Source organism: Lissotriton vulgaris, chromosome 7, assembly GCF_964263255.1.
Source record: "Lissotriton vulgaris chromosome 7, aLisVul1.2, whole genome shotgun sequence".
Taxonomy (NCBI): domain Eukaryota; kingdom Metazoa; phylum Chordata; class Amphibia; order Caudata; family Salamandridae; genus Lissotriton; species Lissotriton vulgaris.
The window spans coordinates 1,765,133,390-1,765,159,916 of record NC_141695.1 but is presented as its reverse complement, the minus strand read 5'-3'; the positions used below and the strand labels follow the sequence as shown (position 1 = coordinate 1,765,159,916).

The 26,527-nt window shown below is 45.0% G+C and overlaps 1 protein-coding gene and 1 long non-coding RNA gene across 3 annotated transcripts in view; one reads left to right on the top strand and one right to left on the bottom strand.

Annotated features, from left to right (window-relative positions):
- The window catches only part of LOC147706619 (uncharacterized), a 187,018-nt gene extending 171,665 nt beyond the window's left edge, over positions 1–15,353 (bottom strand). Inside the window, exon 1 of the long non-coding RNA XR_015297680.1 lies at positions 15,269–15,353. This is a non-coding gene — a long non-coding RNA (uncharacterized LOC147706619). The remainder of the gene's footprint in view (positions 1–15,268) is intronic.
- LOC147706618 (cell adhesion molecule CEACAM4-like) overlaps positions 1–16,761 on the top strand; it is a 107,512-nt gene extending 90,751 nt beyond the window's left edge. For both annotated transcript variants that reach the window (XM_086933110.1, XM_086933109.1), the window contains 2 exons: positions 4,064–4,107; positions 15,891–16,761. In XM_086933110.1, coding sequence (XP_086789236.1) covers positions 4,064–4,107; positions 15,891–15,903 — 57 coding nt within the window. In that variant the 3' untranslated portion in view covers positions 15,904–16,761. The remainder of the gene's footprint in view (positions 1–4,063; positions 4,108–15,890) is intronic.
- Positions 16,762–26,527: the final 9,766 nt, after the last annotated feature.

Sequence of the window (26,527 nt, the reverse complement as noted above, 5' to 3'; positions counted from 1 at the left end):
GTAGAGTGTGGACTGCACCAGTTGTACGCTTAGAGGTGTTGTGTTCTATAAGACAACCTTCCCTGAGAAGCATAGGGCCTTAGAGATGGGTCTCTGTTGCTGGGAAATGCGGCGTGAAGTCCACCATTTGCATGTTCAGAGGTAAGCCCGTCTGCGCCCGTCCGCGCCTGGACCGCGCCCAGCGCCAGGACTCCTGGTTCCCGCAGACCCCAGCCCGCCCGCCGGACGTACGACGCCACCACCCTCAACGCCCTCAACTCGGCCGAGTCCCGGGCTGCTACCGAGCCACCCCGACACGCACCCATGGACCCTTCTGCTGCAACTCCTGCAAGTTCACCTGCATCCGGACCTGCACTACTCCAGCACCAACCAAGACCAAGACGAGCAACAGCAGCAGCCACCTGAAATGCATCCTACTCAACACCAGCTCCGTTCACAGGCACGCCATCGAGATCTGGAACCTACTCGACACCACAGCCCCAGACATCGCCTTCTTCACGGAAACCTGGATGAACGCCTCCTCAGCGCCCGACATCGCCATCGCCATCCCAGATGGCTACAAGATCATCTGAAGGGACGGAATCAACCACACCGGAGGAGGCATCGCCATCGTCCACAGGAACACCATCCGCATCACGACCAACACCGACGACACCCCCGCAACCGCCGAGCACCTGCACTTTCAGGTCCACATCAACCCCAAGACCACCTTCAGAGGCACCCTCATCTACAGACCCCCGGGACAACGCACACAATTCAGCGAAGACATCGCCGACTTCATCAGCCCGCACGCCCTCTGCTCCGCTGACTACATCCTCCTAGGGGACTTCAACTTCCACCTGGAGAGCAACAACGACCGCAACACCACCACCCTGCTGGACAACCTCGCAAACCTGGGACTCAAGCAGCTGGTGACCACCCCCACCCACTACGCCGGACACACACTCGGCCCCGTTTTCTCATCCAGCAAGGACATCGCCTTCAGCCACGCCACCGGACTCCACTGGACGGACCACTGCTGCGTCCACTTCAGCTTCGGAAGGACCACGATCCACCACCACCAGCAACAGGTTGCACGCAGGAGCTGGAACAAGATCACAGCCGACCAGCTCGCGACCTCCCTGAGCATGAACCCTCCCATCAGCACAACGAACCCTAGCCAGGCGGCCACCAACCTCACGAAGTGGATCAGCCACTGCGCAGACGAGCTCGCCCCCCTGAGGACCCCGCCTAGCAGACCCAGTAGCAAGAAAGCCCCATGGTTCACCGACGAACTCAAGAGCTCCAAGAAGAACTGCCGAGCCCTCGAGAGAACCTGGCGCAGAGACCCAACACCGGACAACATGACCGCCCTCAAGCTCGCCACCCGAAAACACCACCAACTCATCCACACCACCAAGAAAACTGCATTCAAGGAACGACTGGACAACAACGCACACAACAGCAAGGAACTCTTCAACATCGTCAAAGAGCTCTCCAACCCCAACGCCGGAAACAACGACATCACCCCTTTGCAAGACCTCTGCAACTCCCTCGCCTCCTACTTCCACAACAAGATCGCGGACATACACAACAGCTTCAGCACTCAACCGACGAACGCCACGACCGGACCACCGCCCCCCACCACCACCCTCCACGCCTGGACTCCGATCAGCACCGAAGACACCGTCCGCACGATGAACTCCATCCACTCCGGATCGCCGACCGACCCCTGCCCTCACCACGTCTTCAACAAGGCCGACGCTGTCAAAGCACCCCACCTGCGGGACATCATCAACACCTCCTTCGACACCGCTACCTTCCCGGAGAGCTGGAAGCACGCCGAACTCAACGCCCTACTCAAGAAGCCATCGGCCGACCCCACCGACCTCAAGAACTACCGCCCCATCTCGCTGCTCCCGTTTCCTGCAAAAGTCATCGAGAAGATCGTCAACAAGCAGCTGGCCGCCTTCCTCGAGACAAACGGATCCCTCGACCCCTCGCAGTCTGGCTTCCGGGCCAACCACAGCACCGAGACCGCCCTGATCGCAGCCACCGATGACATCCGAGCGCTGCTCGACAACGGAGAAACAGCGGCCCTCATCCTCCTCGACCTCGCCGCGGCCTTCGACACTGTCTGCCACCGTACCCTAGTACAACGCCTCAGCAACGTCGGAGTCCAGGAGAAGGCACTGGAGTGGATCATCTCCTTCCTCGGCGGAAGGACACAGAGAGTCCGCCTCCCTCCGTTCAGATCTGAAGCCACCGAAGTCATCTGCGGCGTTCCTCAAGGCTCCTCGCTCAGTCCAACCCTCTTCAACGTCTACATGAGCCCCCTCGCAGACATCGCATGCCAGCACAACCTCAACATCATCTCCTACGCCAACGACACCCAGCGGATCCTCTCCCTCACCAACGACCCCGCCACCGCCAGAGCCAACCTTCACGAAGGGATGAAAGAGGTAGCCGAATGGATGAAGAACAGCCGCCTGAAACTGAACTCGGACAAGACGGAAGTCCTCATCCTGGGATCCTCACCCACCGCTTGGGACGACTCCTGGTGGCCCCCCGCCCTAGGCAGCGCACCCAAACCAACAGACCACGCACGCAACCTGGGCTTCATCCTGGACTCCTCCCTCTCCATGACCAGACAAGTCAACGCCGTCTCCTCGTCGTGCTTCAACATCCTGCGCATGCTACGCAAGATCTTCCGGTGGATCCCCACCGAGACCAGGAAGACGGTCACCCAGGCCCTCGTCACCAGCCGTCTGGACTACGGCAACTCCCTCTACGCCGGAACCACCGCCAAACTCCAGAAGAGACTCCAGCGGATCCAGAACGCCTCAGCACGACTCATCCTGGACATTTCCCGTCGCAGCCACATCTCCGGACACCTGAGAGACCTGCACTGGCTCCCGGTCAACAAGAGAATCACCTTCCGTCTCCTCACCCACGCACACAAAGCCCTACACAACCAAGGCCCAGGATACCTCAACAGCCGCCTCAACTTCTACTCTCCCAAACGCCAGCTTCGATCGACCAGCCACGCCCTCGCTGCCGTCCCCCGGATCTGAAGAGCCACCACAGGGGGACAGTCCTTCTCCTACCTCGCCGCCAAGACATGGAACTCCCTCCCCACCCACCTCCGCCTGACCCAGGACCACCTCGCCTTCAGGAAGCAACTCAGGACCTGGCTGTTCGAGCAGTAGCGGACCCCCCTCCCCCAGCGCCTTAAGACCCTCTGGGTGAGTAGTGCGCTATATAAATTCGATGATTGATTGATTGGAACCTTCCCTGAGAAGCATCCTACCTTAGAGTTGGGTCTCTGCTGTGGGGGAGTAGAGTGGGGACTGCACCAGTTGTACGCTTAGAGGTGTTGTGTTCTATAAGACAACCTTCCCTGAGAAGCATAGGGCCTTAGAGATGGGTCTCTGTTGCTGGGAAATGCGACGTGAACTCCACCATTTGCATGTTCAGAGGTGAGATGTTCCACAAGATGGCTGTCTTAATTAAAAGCTGCTTACATTTGGATCTCTGCTGTAGGGAACTAGAGCGTGGACTGTACCTCATGCATGTCCAGAGGCGAGTTGTTCCACAAGATGACTCCATCACTGAGAAGTATCTCACCTAACAGTTGGATCTCTTTTATAGGTTAGTAGAAAGTGGACCCCTACTCAGACAAGAAGGGTTATCTAGTCATCAGTTTGAGATGAGCTCAGTGAACGGCTTTATAAACCAGGTAGAGGGCCGCATTCACACAGAGGGTCTGTCCGCACTTTGTCCTGATGCTGGTGGAAGCCTATGATCAAGGACCGTAGGAGATTCCATTCCACTGTTCATCCCCTTACTGAACTCACACCTAATCAATGACATGTGAAATAAAAGCCTCCTTTCATTTACTTCGAGAATGCAATAACATAATATGACAATAACATAATATCAGAGAATTGATATAGCAAATAGAACGGAGGAAACGAGCAAAATAAATGCCACAGAACAAAAGTCAGAGTAAGACTGCTCATCTCAATACAATCCAGCAACATATCTTCTGAAGGTGTCCTAATACTGTCTCTTTTGTTTGCAGACATTAAAGCATGGAGATAAGGCAACATATGGCCAACTGCAAAGGTAAGCAATGGGAAACGTCACATTCTTCTCCTCACTGCAATATCTGCACTATCTTCAGCCACATAGAAAAGCCATAAAAAAGCCCAGCATCACATGAATAGAAAGAATGACTGAGGCGATAGACCACTCTGGGGGAGTGGGAGGTAGATATATTATTTTTAGCACAGCACAACAGAGCAGCTAAAGTATGAATTTAAAATGGCCTACTACTGCTGTCCTCCTCTGCACTGAAGCTCTTAAAGTCTGCCTAGTGAACCGCTCAAACTTTGCACTATGGTGCACAGATGTGTGCATGCTCATTTGCATAAGATGTATAGTGGAAGCCTACCCTTCCAGGAAAACATTCTGGCCTAGATTTACTGACAGTTCAGGCAGCAAGGCAAGTTGCTGAGCTGTGTTATGTGAACAGGAGAGAGCTGAACTGCACCAGAAAAGGCCCTTTAACTGCTGAGACCTGGTATACAACATTTTCTGTCCTGTCATGTGTGGGCTTAGGGAGACTGGATTTGGGAATAGGTTTACAGACTGAGCAGCAATGGCTATCCCCATCTTCTGACAATGTTCTGCACGTATGTTCTAAGGACTTCACTTAGGGATAAGATAAGATGTATTTTTTATTGCATGATTAATAAAAATCTTATAATTAGAACAGTCTTTAAAAACACACCAATTAAAATTGAACAAACAAATAAATCTAAAATTCCTAATAATCTCAAAATAATTTTCTAAAAACGTCCCGGAAATTAATTTATAAACATTACATCAGTCCATCGTTTTTCCAAGGCTTTATATGAATAGTAACAATTACTATTTAATTACTTGTGTACAAATTCATTTTTATAGTATGAAATGTATCCCTAATTATATTAAACTACCAGATTTACTGGGCTCAACTCACAAGCATCCAGTTTCTTTTTGGCAAGTATCAAACATTTAGTAAAATTGTTGTTCTTTTTAATATCCCTTGGTCTAAAACAAACTACCATAGCATGTCTACATGTACACGCACTTCTGTCAATGAAGCAGTTTTTCAAATATCGTTTTCTTTCCGCCATCATTACTGCACATATACACACCAAATGAATAACATTTTCATCCCATGGCTTGAATAGTCTGCAGGGAGTCGGCATAGATGGTCTCAGCCAAGGCATTGCATGTTTTAAGCCTGGTAAGTTGCCGAATCTTCACTTAGGGGGCAGCATCTGACTGTAATGTTCGTCTTTACATCTGTGGCTGTCACTGAGGGGGAGGAAGAGGCAGAACAGCATCAGCCTCAAACAATAAGGGCACCGCAACCTGACTCCAAATGTATCCACTGAGGGGCAGAGAAACGACGTACAAAGGCAATGAGTTAATTGTACAACCTCAGTGTATCAGCACAGAGTAAGGCTCAGCACCAGCCTCACACTGGGGACAGAACTTCCTGCTGGGCCCCCTGGAGGGCAGTGTGCGTATGAGAATAATAAAATGGGGGCACTTGTGGCTTTCACTAGTAGACTGTAGTCTGGCCAGCAAGTTCACAGCTCCTAATACAGAGGTCTGTGATGTGTAGTACTATTTGGGTGGGGTGTAAATTAACATTAACGTACAACCAATAATAGTAGAAATAGTAAAATAAGTTATATTAAATTACATTTTAAATATTAAATGAAGGAGCAGGTCCTCATGCCAGCTCCTCCTGCAACAGCACTCCTGTCCAGCTCTTCGGCAGTCCACTACTGCCTTGTAGACCTGCTACTCTCCGCTTGCCCTATGCGTGAACCTCCTCTGCTTGTGTCTTGCCTTCTATTTTGTTTTTTCTGCTTGTTTTTCTGTGCTCTGTTTTTCTGCTCTCTTTTTTGCCTGTTTCTCCTCTGTTGTGGCTTTTTCTGCTTGTTTTTCTGTGCTCTGTTTTTCTGCTCTCTTTTTTGCCTGTTTCTCCTCTGTTGTGGCTTTTTCTGCTTGTTTTTCTGTGCTCTGTTTTTCTACTCCCTAGTTTGCCTTTTTCTGCTCTGGTTTGCCTTTTCTGCTCATTTCTTCCTTCTTCCCACCGTTTCACTCCTTCTGCCATTTCCCTTCTTCTGCCCCCCACAACGGGGCCCTCCCCCCAGTACCTACTTAATGGAGGCCACAATGCGACTCCGCAGCAAGCAAAAGGCATGTCTGCCGGTACCTGTCCTCGCCTGCATTGCGCCCAGCACCAGGAGCCTTGTCCCTCCCATCACCCTCCACTACACTGCTGAGGGGCTCTTGAACATAGACCTCACACACCGAAACAACAACTGCTGCACCGCCTCCCCACAAGCAACCAAAGGACCTTCACCTGCCGCCATTGCTGTTTCTCATGCAATACAAGATCACCAATCTACACAAGATCCCGCACCACACCTCCTCTAAAGGCCGCATACAACCCAGAACTTTTCCAATGCGTCTAGTCTGATCCCTCTGCAAACAGGCCGTGGCAATCTCCTCAAACCGGGACAGCTACAAGATGATACACTGCGACTGCACTAACAAACACAGTGTAGGTATTGCCATTATCTTCAAGGAAACCAACCGATTCATCACCACTAAAGTGAGACCACACACCTCTCATAGATTACCTCAACTTCTATCTAGAGACCAATGCCAAGACAACAATAAGAGGCACCCTCAGATACAGACACCCGGAACCTTGACCAGCTTTCTGCAATGCCATCTCCAACCTTATCGCCCCCCTAGCCATCGAGTCCTACCACTGCGTCCTACTCAGCGACCTCAATTTCTACATCGATGAGCCCAATAACTCTACTACCCTACTGGAGATCCTGAACAACATTGGGCTCACCCAACTGGTCACTGAATCCACGCACAAAGTTGGGCACACACTCGATCACATCTCCAACTCCAGAGACAGAGTCAAATTCAGCCTCATCACAGAACTCACCTGGTCTGACAATGCCAGCGTTCACCTCACCTCCGGTGCTCTTCACACCATCAGCAAGCATCATAGCTCCCACCGCAGCTGGCATAAGGTAACAGAGACACAGTGGACTTAGGCCCTTGGCACCAGCCAACCCGATGCCTTATCAGATCTAGAACAGGCCACTCAGAACTTCTCTGCGTGGATCACCAAATGCATCAAAAGAATCACCCCGCCAAAACCAGCAAAAACCACCAAAATCTCATAAAAAGCCAACTGTTATACCCCAGAGGTCAGAACCACCAAGCCCAACTGCTACTGACTCAAGAAATGATGGCACTCCTCTAAAAACCACTCCGACAGAGCCTCTCACAAAGCAGCCCTTAGCAATTACCACCTGAGCATCAGGGAACCCAAGAGAGCAGCCATCATAGCCTGCATCGATGCAGCAGCCTATCACATGAAATAAGTATACAAAATAGTTAAGAAATTCTCTAACCCAGCAGCCACAGAGAACACAATACATCCCTCTCAAGAACTCTCCTACACCCTCTCGGACTACCACAGAAAGATCGCCACCAACAACTGTGATGCCCAACCCACTGTGCTCAACATCAACAGTCTCGTCCAACCAGCGCATGCCAGCCAAACGATCACCACATGGTCTCCACTGACCACACAGACCACAATAGCCATCATGTCATCCATCCACTCATGGGGCACCCACTGACACCTGTTGCAACTGGCTTTTCAACCTCAGAACCAATCAAATCAGCAAGGAACTCACCAGCATCATCAACACCTCCATCACCACAGCAGCCTTCACAGACAGCTTGAAACACACAGAGGTCAGACCCCTCCTGAAGAAATCCTGCTTTGACCCAAGGAAACTTAAAAATTATCGAATAATCTCCTTGCTCCATTACCATGATAAAGTACTGGAAAAGGACGACAACTAACAGCTCACCGGATACCTGGAACAAAGCTACCTGCTTGACGCCTCCCAATTGGGATTTGATCCAACCACAGTTCAGAGACTGTGCTGAACGCTACCACAGACGACATCAGAACCCTTCCCAACAATGGGGAGACTGTAGCTTTGATCCTCCTTAACCTCTCAGCTGTGTTCAACACCATATCCGACCACACCTCCTCAACAGACTCTGCAATATCGGCATACAGCAAAAGGCCCTCAAGCAGATTGGCTGGTTCCTTACAGGATACAACCGGAGCGTAATCCTGCCTCCCTTCACGTATGAACCCAAGAAAATTGTAAGCGCATACCCCAAGGATCATCCCTCAGCACCACCTTGTTCAACAGCTACATGACCCACCTCGCAGACATTGCCAGATCACGCAACCTCAACATAATTCCCTATGCAGACGCCACTCAACTTATCCACCTGCTCACCAAAGACCCCTCCACCACCAGAACAAACTTCGGCAACTCCATGACCAATGTAGCCAACTGTATGAGAGACAATTGCCTTAAACTCAGTTCTGATAAGACAGATGTGCTGATCTTCGGGAAAAACACTTCTATAACTAACCACAGCTGATGGCCAGCAGAACCCATCCTACACCCAGGCCAACAGACTATGCACACAATCTAGGCAGCATCCTCGACACTGAACTGACCAGGAAACATGAAAGTCAATGCAGTGGCCTCCTCCTGCTTTCACACCCTCTGCACACTCTGCAGAACATTCAGATGGATTCCAGTCAACATCAGAAAGAACATCACTCAGGGCCTCGCCACTAGCCGCCTGATTACAGCAACACACTTTATGCCGGAATCTCCACCTGTCTCCTCAGGAGACTACAGACCATACAGGATGCTTCAGCCAGACTCATCCTGGACCTTTCCAAATGCACCAACTCACCCCCATCTTGGAAATCTCCACTGGCTCCCCTTACAGAAGAGATGCCAGTTCAAGATCCTTGCGCACACCTACAAAGGCCTACACGGTCGAGGACCGTCCTACATCAACCACGGACTCAACTTCCATCTACCTGCAAGACACTTGCGCTCCCTCTCAATAGCCCTTCAAAACCAAACAGAATGCCCCCTGGCAGACTTCAGAAAGAAACCCCAGACCTGGCTTTTCGATCGATACCTCCCACCCCAGCGCCCAGATACCTCCCAGGGGTGACAGTGCTGTGCTTTACAAATACTGATTGATTGATTGATAACTATAACTAATCTTTAACCTTTGTTTTTTTAAATTTAATTACTGTTGATATAAAAAATATGTTGTGGAGTGTTGCCGAGTGGTGAGTTGTAAAGTATTCCTGTGTAGTGTGATAGAGTAGAGTGGGTTGAAGTGGCATAGACTTCGTAACTATAACTCATCCTTAACTATTTTTTTATTTTTTTTATTTCAAAATTAAAATTAAAATAAAAGTAGAGAGTAGAGTTGTAATGTATATCCATCCTTCGTCTTATAACATTTTTTAAGGTAAAGCAATAAAAAGCTCATATTCCCACCAAGGTAGTCCCTTATGTTTACATGCACCACATTTTTTAGTGTCAGCTAACTTTAAAATGTGATGTTTTGCATACTTTCATGCATTCAAAGGTTAGCAGGAGGTAAAAACTGAGAGGTACAGTTAAAGAATGAAAGATATCAGAACCAAGAGAATAAAACTCTGTTGTGATTAATGAATTTTTTGGGGAGCCAATTGATTTGACCTTTGCTGAGTGTGTGTTGTGCACACTGTGACAGTGTGGAAGTTTACATGGAAATCTGTTTTTTTTTTCTGTTATGCGAGTATCGCAACATTATAAACAACTCTGAGGTATAAATCTGTGTTTTAACCTGTAAAAAACACAGGTGGACTGATAACAATCCATGAACAATGCATACTTCAGGCTTGTTTTAGGAACACCCCTGGCAGATTGGAAATCTCTTCCTTTATTAGGTCAAACCCCAGACAGGCGGTTTGCACATAGGGTGTCATGTTATTACCAGCACCTCAAGATATCTGAGCGGCACCCTGGAGAATGTGAGAAATAGGCACACACATTGGAAATAGTTCCACACTCATGATGTACCTTCACCGATAATTTTGCCTGATTGTATCTTATTTCCTAAATGCATTTTGATGAGGTCACAACTCGCAAAAGAACCGTAATGAACGCACTGCATCAGGAATAGTTTCTCGTGTGGCACTTAATTTAACATCAGACACAGGGTAAAGAGCGCCATGATTATTGGTCATTTAGGCATCCAGGAACGGATTATCCAGGTTTAGCATCACCCTTGCATTATGCAAGGAGATGCAGGGTGCCTTAAATCCCAGAATGAGATGTAACATGTCACTCCAGGCCATCGTGCACGGTCCTGCATGGCGTGGTAACCTGGAGAAACAGAAGACATCGCAAGTCACTGCCTTGTATTATTCTATCGGGGTAAGACGTTGTTGTGTACTTCCCATTAATCCATAGGATCTGGCGTTGCCGTGCACTTCCTACTGGCCGTAGGATCTGTGCATTGTTTGGACAACAGAAACTAGGGGCTTGGTTTCAAGCCTGATTCCAAAGAACCCAACAGGATATGTTGGCATATCGACCAGCTAGCTCACAGTGCCACTGTAACCCCCCCTAACCAACCAAGGAACAAATGGTTTCTAGCAACGACTGAACATGACAACTCTGACCCCTCAAGGATCGTGGTAACAGTACAGAGCCCTTCGCTCAGTCACTCATGCTCACCTGTTTTCAGAGAAGTATACAAAGAATACACAGTGGTACTTTTTCATATATTTATTGAACCAGCGTTATTCTTCTATAGAATACTTGCTGCTGCAATGATTAAAAGTCAGAAGCAGATACATGTGATTACAAGCACTAAAAGCGTGAATAACAGATATAGTTCCACCATGGTGCGAAAGCAATGTATAAATGCAGGCCTATAAACCAGGCAGTAATTGAGCACACTCCTACGATGCGAACTCTACCTAGAGTTTGTGTAGCCAAGAATACCCCAAGGGATGGCCCAACCCCATTACCTGGTGGGTTAGAATTAAGGACCCCATCTTGGTCACAAACTGGACACCCCTCATGAGATGTCAGACCACTGCGTTGTGCTATCTCAGCATAGGTAAACAGTCAAAATATCGATTTTTTTATTTCGACTTACACTAATATCGAGTTCCTAATATCGATGGGACAGAAAATCGAAGTCCAGAATATCGATGGCCAGAATATCCACCCTAAGGTAAGTAATATCGAAATTACTTATATCGATAGCATATATATCGATGTAAGTAATTTCGATTTACTAATATGTGTTAGAAATTTTAGTTAAGTATTTAAATTAATTGTTATAATATGTGTTTAATATGTTTTTATAAATAAAAAATATATAAAAGTAAATAATATGTTTTACTACCAGAGCGGGTTGTGGGTTTTTAGGGGAATAGGGTGGGAAGTAATTTATTTGTAATTAAATAATTATTTTTTAATGATTAATTTGCAATTAAATATTAATTGGCAATGAATTATTTTAATTGATTAATTAATTGATAATTTATGTATATTTTTAAGTAAATTATATGTTTTACTACTGGAGCGGGTTGTGGGTTTGTAGGGGAATAGGGTGGGAAGTAATTTATTTGTAATTAAATAATTATTTTTCAATTATTAATTTATTTTTCAATTCAATATTAATTGGCAATGAATTATTTTAATTGATTAATTGATTAATTAATTGATAATTTATGTAATTTTTAAATTAAATTATATGTTTTACTACTGGAGCGGGTTGTGGGTTTATAGGGGAATAGGGTGGGAAGTAATTTATTTGTAATTAAATCATTATTTTTCAATTATTAATTTATTTTTCAATTCAATATTAATTGGCAATGAATTATTTTAATTGATTAATTGATTAATTAATTGATAATTTATGTTTATTTTTAACTAAATTATATGTTTTACTACTGGAGCGGGTTGTGGGTTTATAGGGGAATAGGGTGGGAAGTAATTTAATTGTAATATTAATTAATTTTGGGTAAAGGAGTATTGTTAGTGTTCAGGGTCAGGTTGGGTTTTTGGGTAAAAGGGTATTTTTAGTGTTCTGGGTCAGTTTTGGTTTTTGGGTAAAGGGGTATTTTTAGGGTTCAGGGTCAGTTTTCAGTTTTTGGGTAAAGGGGTATTTTTAGGGTTCAGGGTCAGTTTTCAGTTTTTGGGTGAAGGGGTATTTTTGGGGTTCAGGGTCAGTTTTCAGTTTTTGGGTAAAGGGGTATTTTTAGGGTTCAGGGTCAGTTTTTAGTTTTTGGGTAAAGGGGTATTTTTAGGGTTCAGGGTCAGTTTTCAGTTTTTGGGTAAAGGGGTATTTTTTGGGTTCAGGGTCAGTTTTCAGTTTTTGGGTAAAGGGGTATTTTTAGGGTTCAGGGTCAGTTTTAGGTTTTTGGGTAAAGGGGTATTTTTAGGGTTCAGGGTCAGTTTTCCCTACTGTTGCACCCACTGGAGTGGGAATAGTAATTATTGTTAAGTAAGTATATATTATATATTATTTTTAATTATTATTTTTTAAATTAAATATGTATTATGAAATTTTTTACCATTATTACATATATTTAAATATGTTTAAGTAATAATAAGTATTATTGACAGTATTTTTTATGTTGTTTTAAATTAAAAAAAATCGATATATTTAACAACAATATTTTTAACATCGATATTATTTTTTCGATATTTAGGTACTTACCATGTTATACATAGGGCGTCGATATTTTTGCTATCGATATAATTACGCCGATATTTGTGTAGGTCGAAATTCTGTCTGTTGAAATTCTGTCATAGATCCCTCAGCATACAAGCACCCTCGGTGTCAACGGAAGTGTCTCCTCTGCTAATCTATCGGGATGATCTTCTTTTATAATAGAAAGCAGCCTTGTGATGGATATATAGATAGCCCTGTCATCCCGAGAATGAGGATAGAGAGACCTTTGCACATAGTGCAAAAAGAGACCTTGTACATGATGTTCAAGGCATTGTGATAAGATTGTGCGAAGCTAGATGTGTAAATAAGGTTTCTTTCAGGGAAAGGAATCCAACATTGTCACACACACAAATATGTGCAACAGGTTACTGAGGAAAATGTTGTTTGTGAGGAGAATGTATGAAATAAGCTTCTTCTCCACTTGAGCCTAAGTCAGGAATATAACCGCGTTACATGGATGGTTCTCACGCATCCACCTATGGATTTTGCTGCATTCCCAGATTTAAGAAGACTGGTAAACTTAGGAATGCATCAAAATACAACCCCTGCACAGGGGAGGAGCAATGAGGAGAAATATATTTATTTCTGCTCATTATTTCCTCTTTCTACGCAGGCTGCATTCTGAAAAAAAGCCTTTGTGCTTTCTACACAAAAAAACAATCCTGCCTGCAACAGAGGCTTCCTTGCACCACAGCGCTAACGTGCCTGCTTCGGCACTAGGATGCACTGAGTGCGCCAGTCCAAGCGGAGGACAGGAATGTGCCATGAAGTGAGAGATACGGGGCATTTCTCCCCTCTCAACTTTCACGCAGCACAGCAAGTTGTATTGTTGCGTTGCGTGAAACAATGATAAATCCAAGTGCTTCATGTGCACATCAATGATTTGCTGCTGCTGAAAAGTAATGCTTTAGGGTATCATGGCAGATACTAAAGTATCTAAATGTTCAATGTCTTCCCTTTCAGAATAATTTCAATAACATATGCTTTACTAGCTAATTTAATTGAAAAACTATGGGTCTGACTTAGATGCTGGCGACGGGTTACTCTGTCACAACGGTGGCGGATCCCGTCCGTCGAAATATAAATCCCATCGGATATAGCAGAATGTTTATTACGGTGGACGGGATATCCAAATCAAGCCCCATGTTGTAAAATGTATGATCTGGTCTAGTTTTCTTTAAATATTTTGTAAAGGAGGGTCGACCTCTGCCCTTTTCCTGAAAGGAGCTTTGCTCATTTTCACTTCAAAATATGGGACTGGTATTTTTGCCCGAAGTGCCTCAACCTGAATCACCTTTTGGCATCAGTTCTGTGTGGGCAGCATCTCACCAAGTACACTTTTGTTCTGTAAATTTAAAATACAGAGCAAGGAAATTGAAAATGAGAAGAAAAGCAGGAAATCCAGATTTAATCAAGCGATGAAGGTAGTGAAGATCATAACACCAAGAGACGCCTCAAGTTGTCCGATGCTGTACATCAATAGTTAGTCAGTGAGTTTACTCTTCACATCTTGTTGAATGGATAGCGCGTCCATTGGTACATTCCATGAAACTTCCTGAAGACTCTTCTCAGTGGCGGCTTGGCGAGGGAATTCTGCAGGGTGGTGAGGCGCAGGGTGAGGGGGTAGTGGACTCGGACCTACGACGGACAAGACTCAGAGTAAGGCTACTCTGAATTCTGTCCTTCGTAAGTCTGAGTCCACTACACCCCGCCCAGCACCTCCCCTGCCCATCGCCGCCCAGCACTCCCTCTGCCAACCACCACTGGCTGCACTGATTCAAGTTATATGATGCCTGGGGCACTGACAGGTGTCCCCACAACTCCCATTGTTTATATTAATAACACAGGGCACTGCTTCTGGTATGCCCTCTGCCTCCCTGCGTGTTGGTCTCTTTGAAAAGTGTGTGTCACACTAATGACTATTGGCTCAGCCGGCTTTGGTTGCAGTGGTTTGGTACATGAACATGGGACGGTGGGGTCTGGGTGGCAGTGTGAGGGCATGGGTCCCTCAGGGTTCTTTGCCAGGCCTCCACCCCCCTCTGTTACACCAGTTACTACCGTGGGGAAAATATTCTTCAATCAATATTTACGTTACGATCCTATGCATGTGTTGAGTATAAAGACTAGTATAGAGTATATGCAGTTTCCCTACCATACCCAACTCCACAGACACAAGAAACAACTGAGCATTCCGAATTGCTTGAAAACATTAGTGAAAACCTATGTTGGAAAGTAATTTGGATTAAAGTATTTCCAAACCACTCAAAGTCATCCTCAGTCTGCAGAGGAGGGGTCAACTTGCAGCACACACTGACACTAAAGGCTGAAAAGGATCTGCCCTTGGCATCTGGAGCAGGAATGTGGAATTTGAGGACTGACATCACTTTCTCAAAAGTAAGCACTGCCAAGAGACCAGCCGTGTGGCCTTCCTAGACAAGAACAGGATAACTGTATACAAGATCAGTAGCTGATGGAAGCAGAAACATGCAACTGCTCCAGGCTGCTTCCCAAGAGGAAAACAGAGAACTTAGTGACATTGAGAGGGTTTTACCTCTCATCGACTGTGTTGGAAATTGTAGCGGAGAAGCACATGAAGCCATCACCCAGTAAGGATCCTGGTGGGCACAGGTTGTGTTATATTTAGTATACCCTCTAAGGTCCTTAACCTATAATGGAGGGAAATATAGACACCTTCAGGAGTTTTATGCAGCATAAGATTCCAATAAAACAAAATAAAAATGTGCACAAAGCAGGAGTAGCACAAAAAAAGTAAAATCATTGAGAACATTCAGGTTACAGAGTCACAGAGCCCCATCAAACTCCAGGGAAAGAGGAATTTCACCTGGAGAACAAGCAGTCTAATGACAGGAGTGCTTGAAACCACACTCTGGACAGGTGGAGTCTGAAGAAGGCATGGAACGGTGTCTCTATTGTCTATTCTTCCCCTCGCTTAGAATCAGCCTACAAGGGCACAAAGTTAGGAATTTAATAAAATACATTTAAAACCTTGGAAGCACATGGGGTTCAACTGGTAGCTGGGCCCTCCTATCACAATATGATTCATTAATTGCTTAAAAAACATGTGCACCCTATAATGTTGTTCTAAGCTTTAGACTAACCCCAAACTTAGGCTGAGAAGTCTCTTCATGCTCTCTTTTGTTTCTCCCTCATAGGCCCCAGAACTGACCGCAGCGAGGGCACAGCTGACCCTACCCGATGAACTGAATTCCTCCTACCGCTGATACTATGTACGACCCTCTCTGATACGTTGAATTGATCCTACCGCTGATACCATGAGTGACCCTCTCTGGCACATTGAAAACCTCTTACGACTGATACTATGTACGACCCTCTATGATACTTTGAATAGATCGTAAGGCTGATACTATGTGCGACCCTCTCTGATAGGTTGAATTGATCCTACGGTGATACTATGCGGGACCCACTCTGATACACTGAATAGATCCTACCACTTATACTATGAACAACCCTCTCTGATACACTGAATACCCCTGCTGTGTATTTCTAAAAGGAAATATGCTGCCTTTGGTTGAACAGGCTTGTTTTTGTGCTATACATTTATTTTAGAAATAGTCTGTACATGTTTTATTATTCAGTTCTTCTGCTGGGAATTTATACAGAACATTTCCTACAAGGTCGAACAAAAACTGTGCAGTCTTAGCTCTGTGGTCGGATACATCTTATCATTAAAAGAAAAATGTGTCATTTTGAAAACAGAGAGGACACATTCACAACATGCAAAGGTTCTGAGATGAGAAAGAGCTCTGCTACCTGGGATGTAAAACAACTACCTATGTATGCCAGGTCTGGGGCCCCCACAAGTCCCAGCGATCTCTAATATATCACTGTGCTTCTGTAGTGAGGGTAGGTTTAGGCACAACTGTCTTCCAATATTACAGGCCTTTTCATTGGGTACAGTTTGTTAATTATGCTAATCGCATGTTTTACTTGCATATGTCTTTTAATTGCAGAGCAGCTATTGCAAAATAGAGCATAATAGTTTCAATAAATATTATAAGCTCTATTTGTGTCCCTTTTCTGTGCATTGTGGATGCGTATGAGTGAGCTCATGAACAGTGATTGCCTGTTACCGGAATGCCTGAAAGGGTCTAGGGTGTGTGTTCTGGGGCGCCAACTTACCTGTTACTCTGTAGAGGGTGGGTGGGCAGGTGCGGTACTGTGAGCTAGTCTTGATTTGGGCTCAAAGGTACTGATGTGGTATGGTGACTCACTTCTGACATACTGATGTTCAGTGGCCCTGGGCATAGTTCTGTTTCTAAGCAGAATCCCTGCAACCACCCTGGCTGATACATTGAACAGATTTGGCTTGTAATATACTGGTTTTATCTCAGCACGACTACTAGTTTGAACCTTTTTTTCGTTTCACATTGCATCTTCAATAATGAACTTGTTTCACCGACAGCCAAATCTCTCCCTACTTCTGCCAACCCTTCCTACTGGTAAAGTTCCAATCTTATGCTAATTCTTTGGTGATAACTAATCACAGTTCTCTAGATAGTTTAGAAATAATGGTACGGGCAATGGAAGAAACAACTATCAAAGGACTGATGGACCTAGAAGTCCTTTCGCCTCATAAGTAACTATGGGTCATATTTACAAGGGCTTTAAGCCAAAAAAGTTGAGATAAAACCAGCACCCTATTTACAAGAGGGTGCTAACATGCATAATCGCATGTTAGCACCCTTTTTCCCAACGCCTCCCTTTGCATCTCAAACGAGATGCAAAGTGGGCATTTCTGGGCGTACCCCAGATGGACTACGTGGAGAAGTGTGCCTCAATGGTTAGAGTGGCAGACGCTGATGCAGAGGTCTGGCCCGGGACCAGGGTTCAATTCCCACCTCGGCTGGTCTTGGCGGATCTTGGGCTCATAATTCCTCGGACCTGATTTCTCGCCTCGGTGCCTATTCTAATCATGGGTCCCACGCTGCAACTCTGGGCAATAGCTTGCTTAGTCTCCACAACGGCCCCCAACAGCGCTAAGGATGCCTGGTTGCACCCTGGGGATGCCCAGGAGTGGACATTTCATGGGGAAAAACCAGGAAGGGTTCCCTAGCGGTATGAGTACAGCGCCAGAACACTCTGGAGTATCAGTGTGCTTTACAAGTACGACTACATTTACTACCTTGCAAATATCGCTGATGTTTACATCGCGATATTTACAAGGCAGATTTTGGCGAAAACATCTGTTTTTGACAAAATCGAACATCTGCTAAAATCCTGACTAGGCCATCCCTAACATAGGGGGTGGATTCTTTACTTTACTTTGTAGACTTATTGAGCGCAAACAAATCATCCCCAAGGGGATCTCTCGGGCTGTAGAAGAAGATATGGAGGACACAACCATCTAAAACAGCCAAGTTTTTTAAACCTGGGTAACTCGCTGCAAGCCCTGATGTTTATTGGCAATTTATTCCAGTGTCTCGGAGCTAGGTGACCAAAGGCTCTACCGCCCTATCATGCCCTCTGTATCTTCTGAGTACACAGAAGGTTGGCATTACTAGATCTTAATTGTCGTGCCGGTTGATACCACCTGAGTTTATTACTGAGGTACACAGGTCCTTTCCCCTGTAATGATTTAAAAACAACAACGAGCATCTTAAAGATAGCTCATTTCCTCCCCAGGACCCAGTGTAACTGGTTCAGCAAATGGGGCAGATGGAGTCCGTGCCGGTTTGTTTAGGGCAAGTTGGGCTGTGGTGTTCTGCACTACCTGTAGACGCATTAGTAGGTCCTCCCTGGCACCCACCAGCAGCAAGTTGCCATAGTCCTGCCGACTCACTACGAGTGACTGGACAAGGGTTTTCCTCGCCGACAGAGGGACCCAGGGAAAACATTTTCTGAGCAACTTCATTGTGCCAAAACACGTGCCGGATACTATCTTAACCTGTTCCTCCATAGATAATTCATCATCTATCCTGACACCCAGATTCTTAGCCCATGTCCTGGGTAGCGGAGCCTCCCCTAGCTCGGGTGGCCTCAACTCAGGGGACCACATTGTCTCCTCTTTTCCGAAAAGCTAAATTTCTGTTTTTGAGGACTTAAGTTGTAGGAAATTCCTCCTCATCCAGATGGCGATACTGGACATGCAGATTATAAATTTTCGTTGGTTTGACATAATATCTTCCTTGATGGGGACGATTAGCTGAGTGTCGTCCGCATAGGAGGTGGTTTCGAACCCATGGCTTCTGATGATGTCAGCCAAAGGTGTCACATAGGCATTGAACAGGGTCTACCCCTTTTGTCTGAGATACGTATGACCCCAACTGGATGTTCTGTATGCGTCCCGATAGGAAGCTCTGGATCCACTCATGAGCTTTACCCCTCACCCCAATCCCCCTCAATCTGTCCAGCAGCAACCGATGAGAGATGGTATCAAATGGTGCTGACAGATCGAGGAGGACGAGGATCACAGGAATCCCTCTGTCTAGTGTCATCCTGATGGTATCCACCACTTCCAGCAGTGCAGCCTCCGTGCTATGTGATGCACGGAAACCAGACTGAGAGGGATCTAAGAGGTGGTTTTGTTCCAGATAATAGGAAAGCTATTGGTTTACCAGAGTTTCCAGAACCTTCGCACAACAGGGGAGGAGTGAAATAGGTCTGTAGTTCAGCAGCTCAAACGGATCCGCTGTCGCCTTCTTAAGGAGAGGCTTGACCCGCGCTCTTTTCCACTCATTTGGAAATATGGCTGTCTCCAGCGAGATGTTACAAATATTTGAAAGTGCATCTGCTAGGATAGGGCTAAGTATTGACATCACCGCCGGTGGTACAGGGTCAGATGACGAGCCCAGCTTTACATGGCTTAGTAGGGCTCCTACTTGCTCTTTAGTTGTAACGGCAAAGGAATCCAACCTACAGGGATAGCCAACTTCCGGCAGGGATTCTTTAGGAGCGTCTCCCTCTCCTTGATTTGCCCTAGCCGTGTCGAAGGACTGATAGATCAGGTCAATCTTATTGGTAAGGTGCCTGGCTAAGTCCTCACATAGTTCCTGTGTGGGGGGATGGGGAGGGGGCCGCATTGTTCACCTTCGGGTTAGTAAAGCCCTTTAATATCTTCTACAGTTCCCTGGATGAATTCTTGACCTCAATGATGCGTGCACCCAAGTGTGTCCTCCTTGCTGTATTACAGCTATTTAGGTAGTCTCTATGTGCTTTCCGATATAGCAGTTCATCTTGCTCCCTTCTGCTGATATGACCACAGGGTCGTATCAGCAAGGTTATCGCCGTTTTGCAGGGAACATCGCTGGAAAACCAGCGAGGTTCCCTGCAAAACAGCAATTTCCCTGCTGTCGCAGGAATTTTCATCGCCTTGGAGATACGCGTTGCTAATAACGTGATATCTCCATGATAAAAACCTGTGATAGCCGGCGTTAGGAAAAAGAGCGCTAAGCACGTTTTTGCTATAGTTATCGCAAAGTGTTGCTAATATGCCCCATAAAACCTATCAGGGATGAGTGCTGCATATGTAAGTTTCAGAGCTGCAAGAGTCACAGCAGAATGATGAGTCATTCAAGCTCGGTCCACGGCCAGTGCTGACGCTGAGTGACACCTTGAACAAGAGGGTCCACCATGTCTGGTTCTCTTTGCTGTGTGGAGAGAGGAAGATACCTCAGGACAGCAATACTCTTGTATGCTCAGCAACTTCTTTCCTTCCTTCCTGCATCTTAAAGCTTAGGTGTGAGGAACATGCCTTAACTTGATCCATATCCTTGTCTTCAGAAGTTCTAATCTGGACCTGGGCTGAAGAAAGGCTTTGCTTTTCAATTGCACATGTGTGCTTTGCTGTTCAATAACACACATGTATGAGATTCTGTTGAGATGTTCTGCTAGCGGCCCTGCTGAGACTGTGAGTCTTTCCTGAACCACAGTATCTGACACTGCTGCTGTCAGCAAAGTTATATTTAAGAAGAAGGGGAAATGGGAAATAGAGAAGAGAAACACAGCTAACGTCTCTAGGAGACTTTTCTCAAAGTACAGAAAGTAGACGTGGGGTTGTCTGATAGAATATTGAAGCTCAGTAATATCCTGAAAGAATGGGGAATTACATTCATATCATCTAGTGCTTTTTATTGTGCTATTATCCTTACCAATCCCGAGTGTTGTCTGTTTCCCTCATGGCCCATTGCCGTTTTCCCTTTGTTAGTTTAGTTGTACACGTTGTAGGCCACATTTCCTTTGCACACATTACTACATAACGCGCTTGCTTTTGTGGCACATCGAATTTTCACACAGAACCTGCATATGTTTTTGTATTTTGTTATTTTCCTGGTATTTAGTCTGAACATACTAGACAAGGTCAAACAACAATGACCCTTGTTATTCCCTCTGGTCAGACGTTAGCACCTAGACGGTTGTATGACGTTACAATGCGGGCTTTTACCCCGCATGCCATTACAACGTGGGGATTACAACGTTACAACGACTTTCGCTGGAGGGCGCTGGATAGTGGAATAGTTTAATTTTCTATTCCAACTCCAGCCCACGTTGACAGTAGGGAAGGTGTTGGATAGAAAATTAAATTATTCCCTATCCAACAGCGCCCTCCAGCGAAAGCCGTTGTAATGACTTTCGTTGTAATCCCTGCGTTGTAATGGCATTGCGGAGTAATCCATGCGTTGTCATGGCTGTTCCCCCACTTAGACATAACAAGAGCACGCAGCTGCTGTTTGTGAGCACACATGTCTTGTCATATAACCAAGGACATAGGTTCTGATAAAAACACACACTGAGTGAAGATCCTGAAGCAAGAGAGCTGCGTCAGCTGAGATGTAGAACATCCACCTATGAATGCCAAGGTACAGGGTCAGCTGCTAATCCCAGAGATCTATAATATATCATCATTTAGCTTCAATAGAAAGGGAGTGGGTTAAGAAAATCTGTTTTATAATATAACAGGACTTTTTATGATATATGATTTGTTAACCATGCTGATGACAATTATAGTGTGCTTTTGTTGTCAAATTGTGGCCCAAATACTGCCTCTTAGAGCACAATAGTTTAAATAAATATCATAATCTTCCTTTTTGTCTTTTGTTTATCCTATTGTGAACAAGTACAAGTGAGAGAGCGAAAAGTGTGTCCTGTTACTGCGATCCCTTAGAGTGTCGTGAGTGTTTCATTCTGTGGTGTCATCACACTTGTTTCTCTGGAAAAGTTAGGAGGGCAAGTGAGGCACTATAGCTATTCAGACTCTTTCTCATAAATACTAAGGTGGTCTGGTGACTCGGTCTCTATCTGCTGATGTTCTGCGTTCCCAAGAATAGCTGTGATCCTGAGCAGAATCCTGCAATAAGGGAGAAGAGAAACACACCTAACTTCTGTAGGAGACTTTTCACAAAGTACAGAAATTAGAAAGAGGAGGTTGGCTGATAGAATATCAAAGCTGAAAATATTGCGAGGACTCAAAATGTCAGACATATCGATGTGCAAAATATCAAGAAAGTGAGTGCAAATAGGTAAGTATAGATGTATTATTCTTAACACCACATCTGTGTACTTTGAAAATGTATATATATATATTCTCATTGTACACATATGTGGAGTTACGTATAGTCAAACTTTGCTTACCCATAGAAACTTACCTTCGCAATATAACTATCCTCACTATTCTTGACACAATATTTAGTCCACACAATATTTTTGACTTAATATATTGTCCAAACACTGACAGCGCATGAATTCTTGCAGCCTCTTAGTTGGGTAGTTTTGTGCACACAGCAGCAGCTTGGAGAATATTGGGTTTGAACATACAATAAGCACATACAATGACTAACATCATGGAGAATCTGCTGGCAATGAACCGATACAGGCTTCCATGTAGCGGGGCTGTAGAACCTGGAGCCAGAGCAGGCAAATACCAGTGGGAGGATGAGTGGTTCGAAGCCTCAGAATAAGAAGAACTTGTATTCAGGAATGATTAGTCCTGTGAGGCTCAGGATCATGTTTATTAGTGTGTTCTCTTCTCTCCATACACAAGAAATCACACTAAGGGCCCGATTCACAGATCTAACTTAAGACAAAGTCCTAAACTTACTACTTTTGGTATAAACAGAAGTTAGGATTCTGTCTGAAGTCTGTCTTAAGTCTGTCTTAAGAAAAAATCCTAACTTCTGTGAATACCAAAAGTAGTACGTTTAGGATTTTGTCTTAAGTTAGTTCTGTGAATCAGCCCCTTTGTGCCTGACTCTCAAAAGTAACTTCCACTTTTGTTTTCGATTTTTTACTATCCACACAGGTTTCTTACGAGTCGAATCTTTGCATGTGTGGAGTCTCCAATTTAAATAAAAGGGACAGAACGATCTTTTTATGTGTAGAGACTCTACACTCGTAAATAAAGTAATTGTAAAATACCTTTGTGCATAGCAAACAATCTTAACCTTAAACATACTTACACAAAAGTGAAAGTTTACTTGTGTGAATCAGACCCTAATTATGTAAAAATGTTTGATTTAAAATGAATGCCTAATCCAGAGCAGACTATATGTGGAGATGATTCCATAAAAATTAACATAGTGGCTGTAACAGGTGAATAAGCTTATTGAAAATATTAACAATATTTTGAATCACTGATGCTGGAATCTGAGGGTCACTGTTCGATGCCTGGCGCGGGTGGCAGATCAGCCCAGCACCATGTGACTCTGGGCAATAGCTCGCTTAATCTTCCCGATGCCCCCAGCGCCTGGAGGCCCTTAGGGGTGATTGGTCGTGCTTTACACATGGATTATTATTGTTATGAGTGATGTAATATGTGATGTAATCAGCAGTGCATGGCACGAACGAGTTCTAGGTATGTACCAGTGATATGTGAAACACCAGGAGCACTGGCCTTTGTCGAGGAGAGACAAGTGACACTACCCATGACCTGCTATCTGAATCACTGGAAGGGAACCATATGAGAAGACGCATAACTGGAAAGGAATCCTGAAATATAATATAGGAAGGAGTTGACTGACAGTGACCATCATCAAAGCAACCAGAGTCAGCTTTGGGTTGATGTGAATGGAGAAGGGCATCAGCTTGAATCCTGGCACTAAGAGGCAAATGTGCTCTTACAAAGTCTATTTCAGATCAACCAACGATCAACATGCATTTCAATCCATTCACTTTGACTGTCTAATCTAAAAAAGCATTGTCAAAGCCACAGGTTTTAATGCTCTGACCTACTGTCTTTTTAAAAATGTGTTTGTTTATTCACTGCCTAGGAAAATTCAAATGACTCAATGTTGAAACTATGAACTGAGTCAAGTCTAGAAATATGTCAAACTAGATTCATGTTAGTAATTTCTTTCTGAAATAACAAGTATGTGTTCTGTTCGTAATCTGAGGCTAAAGCAAAATAAAATATTGGTTTGCAGTGTGGCTTCAAATACTATGAGTTGCCACTGATGACAATTGATGGATATTTTGCAGACACAAAACTAATGTATCTCAGATGATGTTTCATGTCTGTTTGTAAAATGATTCTGGAAGGAAATTCTTGTTAGTAAACCATGGTTTGTGACAGTGACCTCATGTTGATGTTAAACTTTATTTAATGCCGTTTATCAAGTCAAAGGTGGACTACACAAGTGTGATATGGGTTGAGAGGAGAATGTACCCCAGCTTCAGTGTGACTAGAAGCATAAGACAGGGCTGCGTTCTAGCGCCTTCTCTCTTCTCAATATATATTAATGGGGTAGATAAGGCACTACAACAGCTAGAAGTGGAAGCCCCTAGGGTTGGCCTACGCAAGACCCTGTGCTCCTGTACGCAGATGACACAGTCCTAATATCAAGAACTGCACATGGGTTGCAGCTCTTGATCGAGGGGTTCACATCATACATGGAGGAAAGGGATTTAAGACTTAATTTAAAACATATATCAATCAATCAATCAATCATTGAGTTTATATAGCGCACTACTTACCCAGAGGGTCTCAAGGCGCTGGGGGGGGGGGGGGATCTGCTACTGCTCGAACAACCATTTCTTGAGTTGCTTCCTGAAGAAGAGGTGGTCCTGGTCAGTACTATGATCTGTGGTGGGACTAATCCTAATAAAGCTGCACTATGTAAGGGATGTTAGATTGGTTGAAGTACAGACTTGCTCTTACCTTGGCATTCAGTTTTCACACATGGGGCCTACACATTAGAAATGCAAAAGCCAAAGCAGCCAGAACTATGGAGGCTCTGAGCAGATTCTCTGGAAAAATAGGAAATAAGCCAAGAAGAGATCTGACTAAACTATACAGGAGCAAATGTATCCCTGCTGCTGAATATGGGGCCGTAGTATGGGACATGAAGAGAGTTCTCCCCACTACCCCAGGCTCAGGAAAATCATTTTTTATGTAAGATATTGAATGTATCCCAAACTGTTTCATCGTTTATAGTTCATGTGTCATGTGTTCTCTGTGTCAGTGCATGATGTGCTCACTCTCCCTCCAATGTAGAGGGGAGATGTCCTGTTGGAACAAGCTCACTGAGTCATCATCATTATAAAATCTTTATTTGGTTTACAAAAACAACCATAAAAAATACAGAACACATACATATATAATAATCTCAGTAAAATGTATCCAATAAAAAAGACAATCAATAAAACAGGTCCGCACATAAACTAATTAAAACACGATCTTCTGGACACCGCGGCAGCTCGAAAGAAGCATAAAACAGCAAACATGACATATTCATGAGGGAGCACCTGGAGGTAGACCAAGGTCAGCCTTACTAAGGAGAAATTCAGGGGCTTCAACAGGGGGACTCAAAACAACTTCCTAGGCCTACTAAAATAGCTGAACAACATCACAAAATGAAAAGTGTCCTGTGGAGACTTATTGTCGCAACCGCAGGGCAGCCCAACATCAGGCAAAGCCCAGGCACCTGGAGATGACTAAATATGATGAAGCGAGTTAAACCTGAACCTGGTCTAGAGAAACCGTTCTTGATGGAAGTGGATCTGAGCTAGATACGGCTCTATACCCTGAACGGTCTTCAGGGGCAAATGTCCCTGAACCGACGATTTCTGCACCTCACGCTGCTCCCTATCCACGAGAGCTCGATCCAGAAACAACCTTTTTGCACATAACAATTCTCGAGAGGACAGAGCATTGGGGTCGCCATAGAGGCAAAAGCAGCATTCACACAGGGTAACTATGGGTTTATGTGTGCCCGATCGAGGGACAAACAATCTGTGAGAAACGATCATTTAAGTTTTCATTCCTCCCTAGTCCACACCTTTGTCCAGTACAGTTGGGGGCTGAGGGCCACTATATCCGACACATAACCAAGGACAAGCTCCGCCTGGAATCAGAAAGCAGGGATGGAATGTGGGACCTGCACTACCTGACGTAGGAACTGGTTCTCATGTCGATGTACCCCCAGCCCTCACCACCCTACTGTAACTGGGACACGCATTCTAGCCCGATAGATTTTTAAAAGGACCCTCAGTGACCTGGAAACTACCCTAAGTGCAAAACTAGAAGCCGCCCCCATGGTTTTAATGAGCTCAGATCTTTTTGCCTCAATTAATGGCTTCCAGTTATTTTTAGCATCAAATAGAATGCCTAAAGTAGGGGAAAGCCGAGACGTCACCCTGCTTTTGATTAGCCACCTTAAAAGTCTTGCTGCTACTGAACTTTGGGCCAACTACCATAACATAGGACTTCCAAAAGTGTATATACAAATCCAAGTCCCCCATAAATGAGGCAATCCCGGTCAGCAGTAGAGCCAGACCCTGAGCCGCGCAGACCATAAGAACAGCATCGTCAGCGTATAATAAGAATGGAAAGGATCTA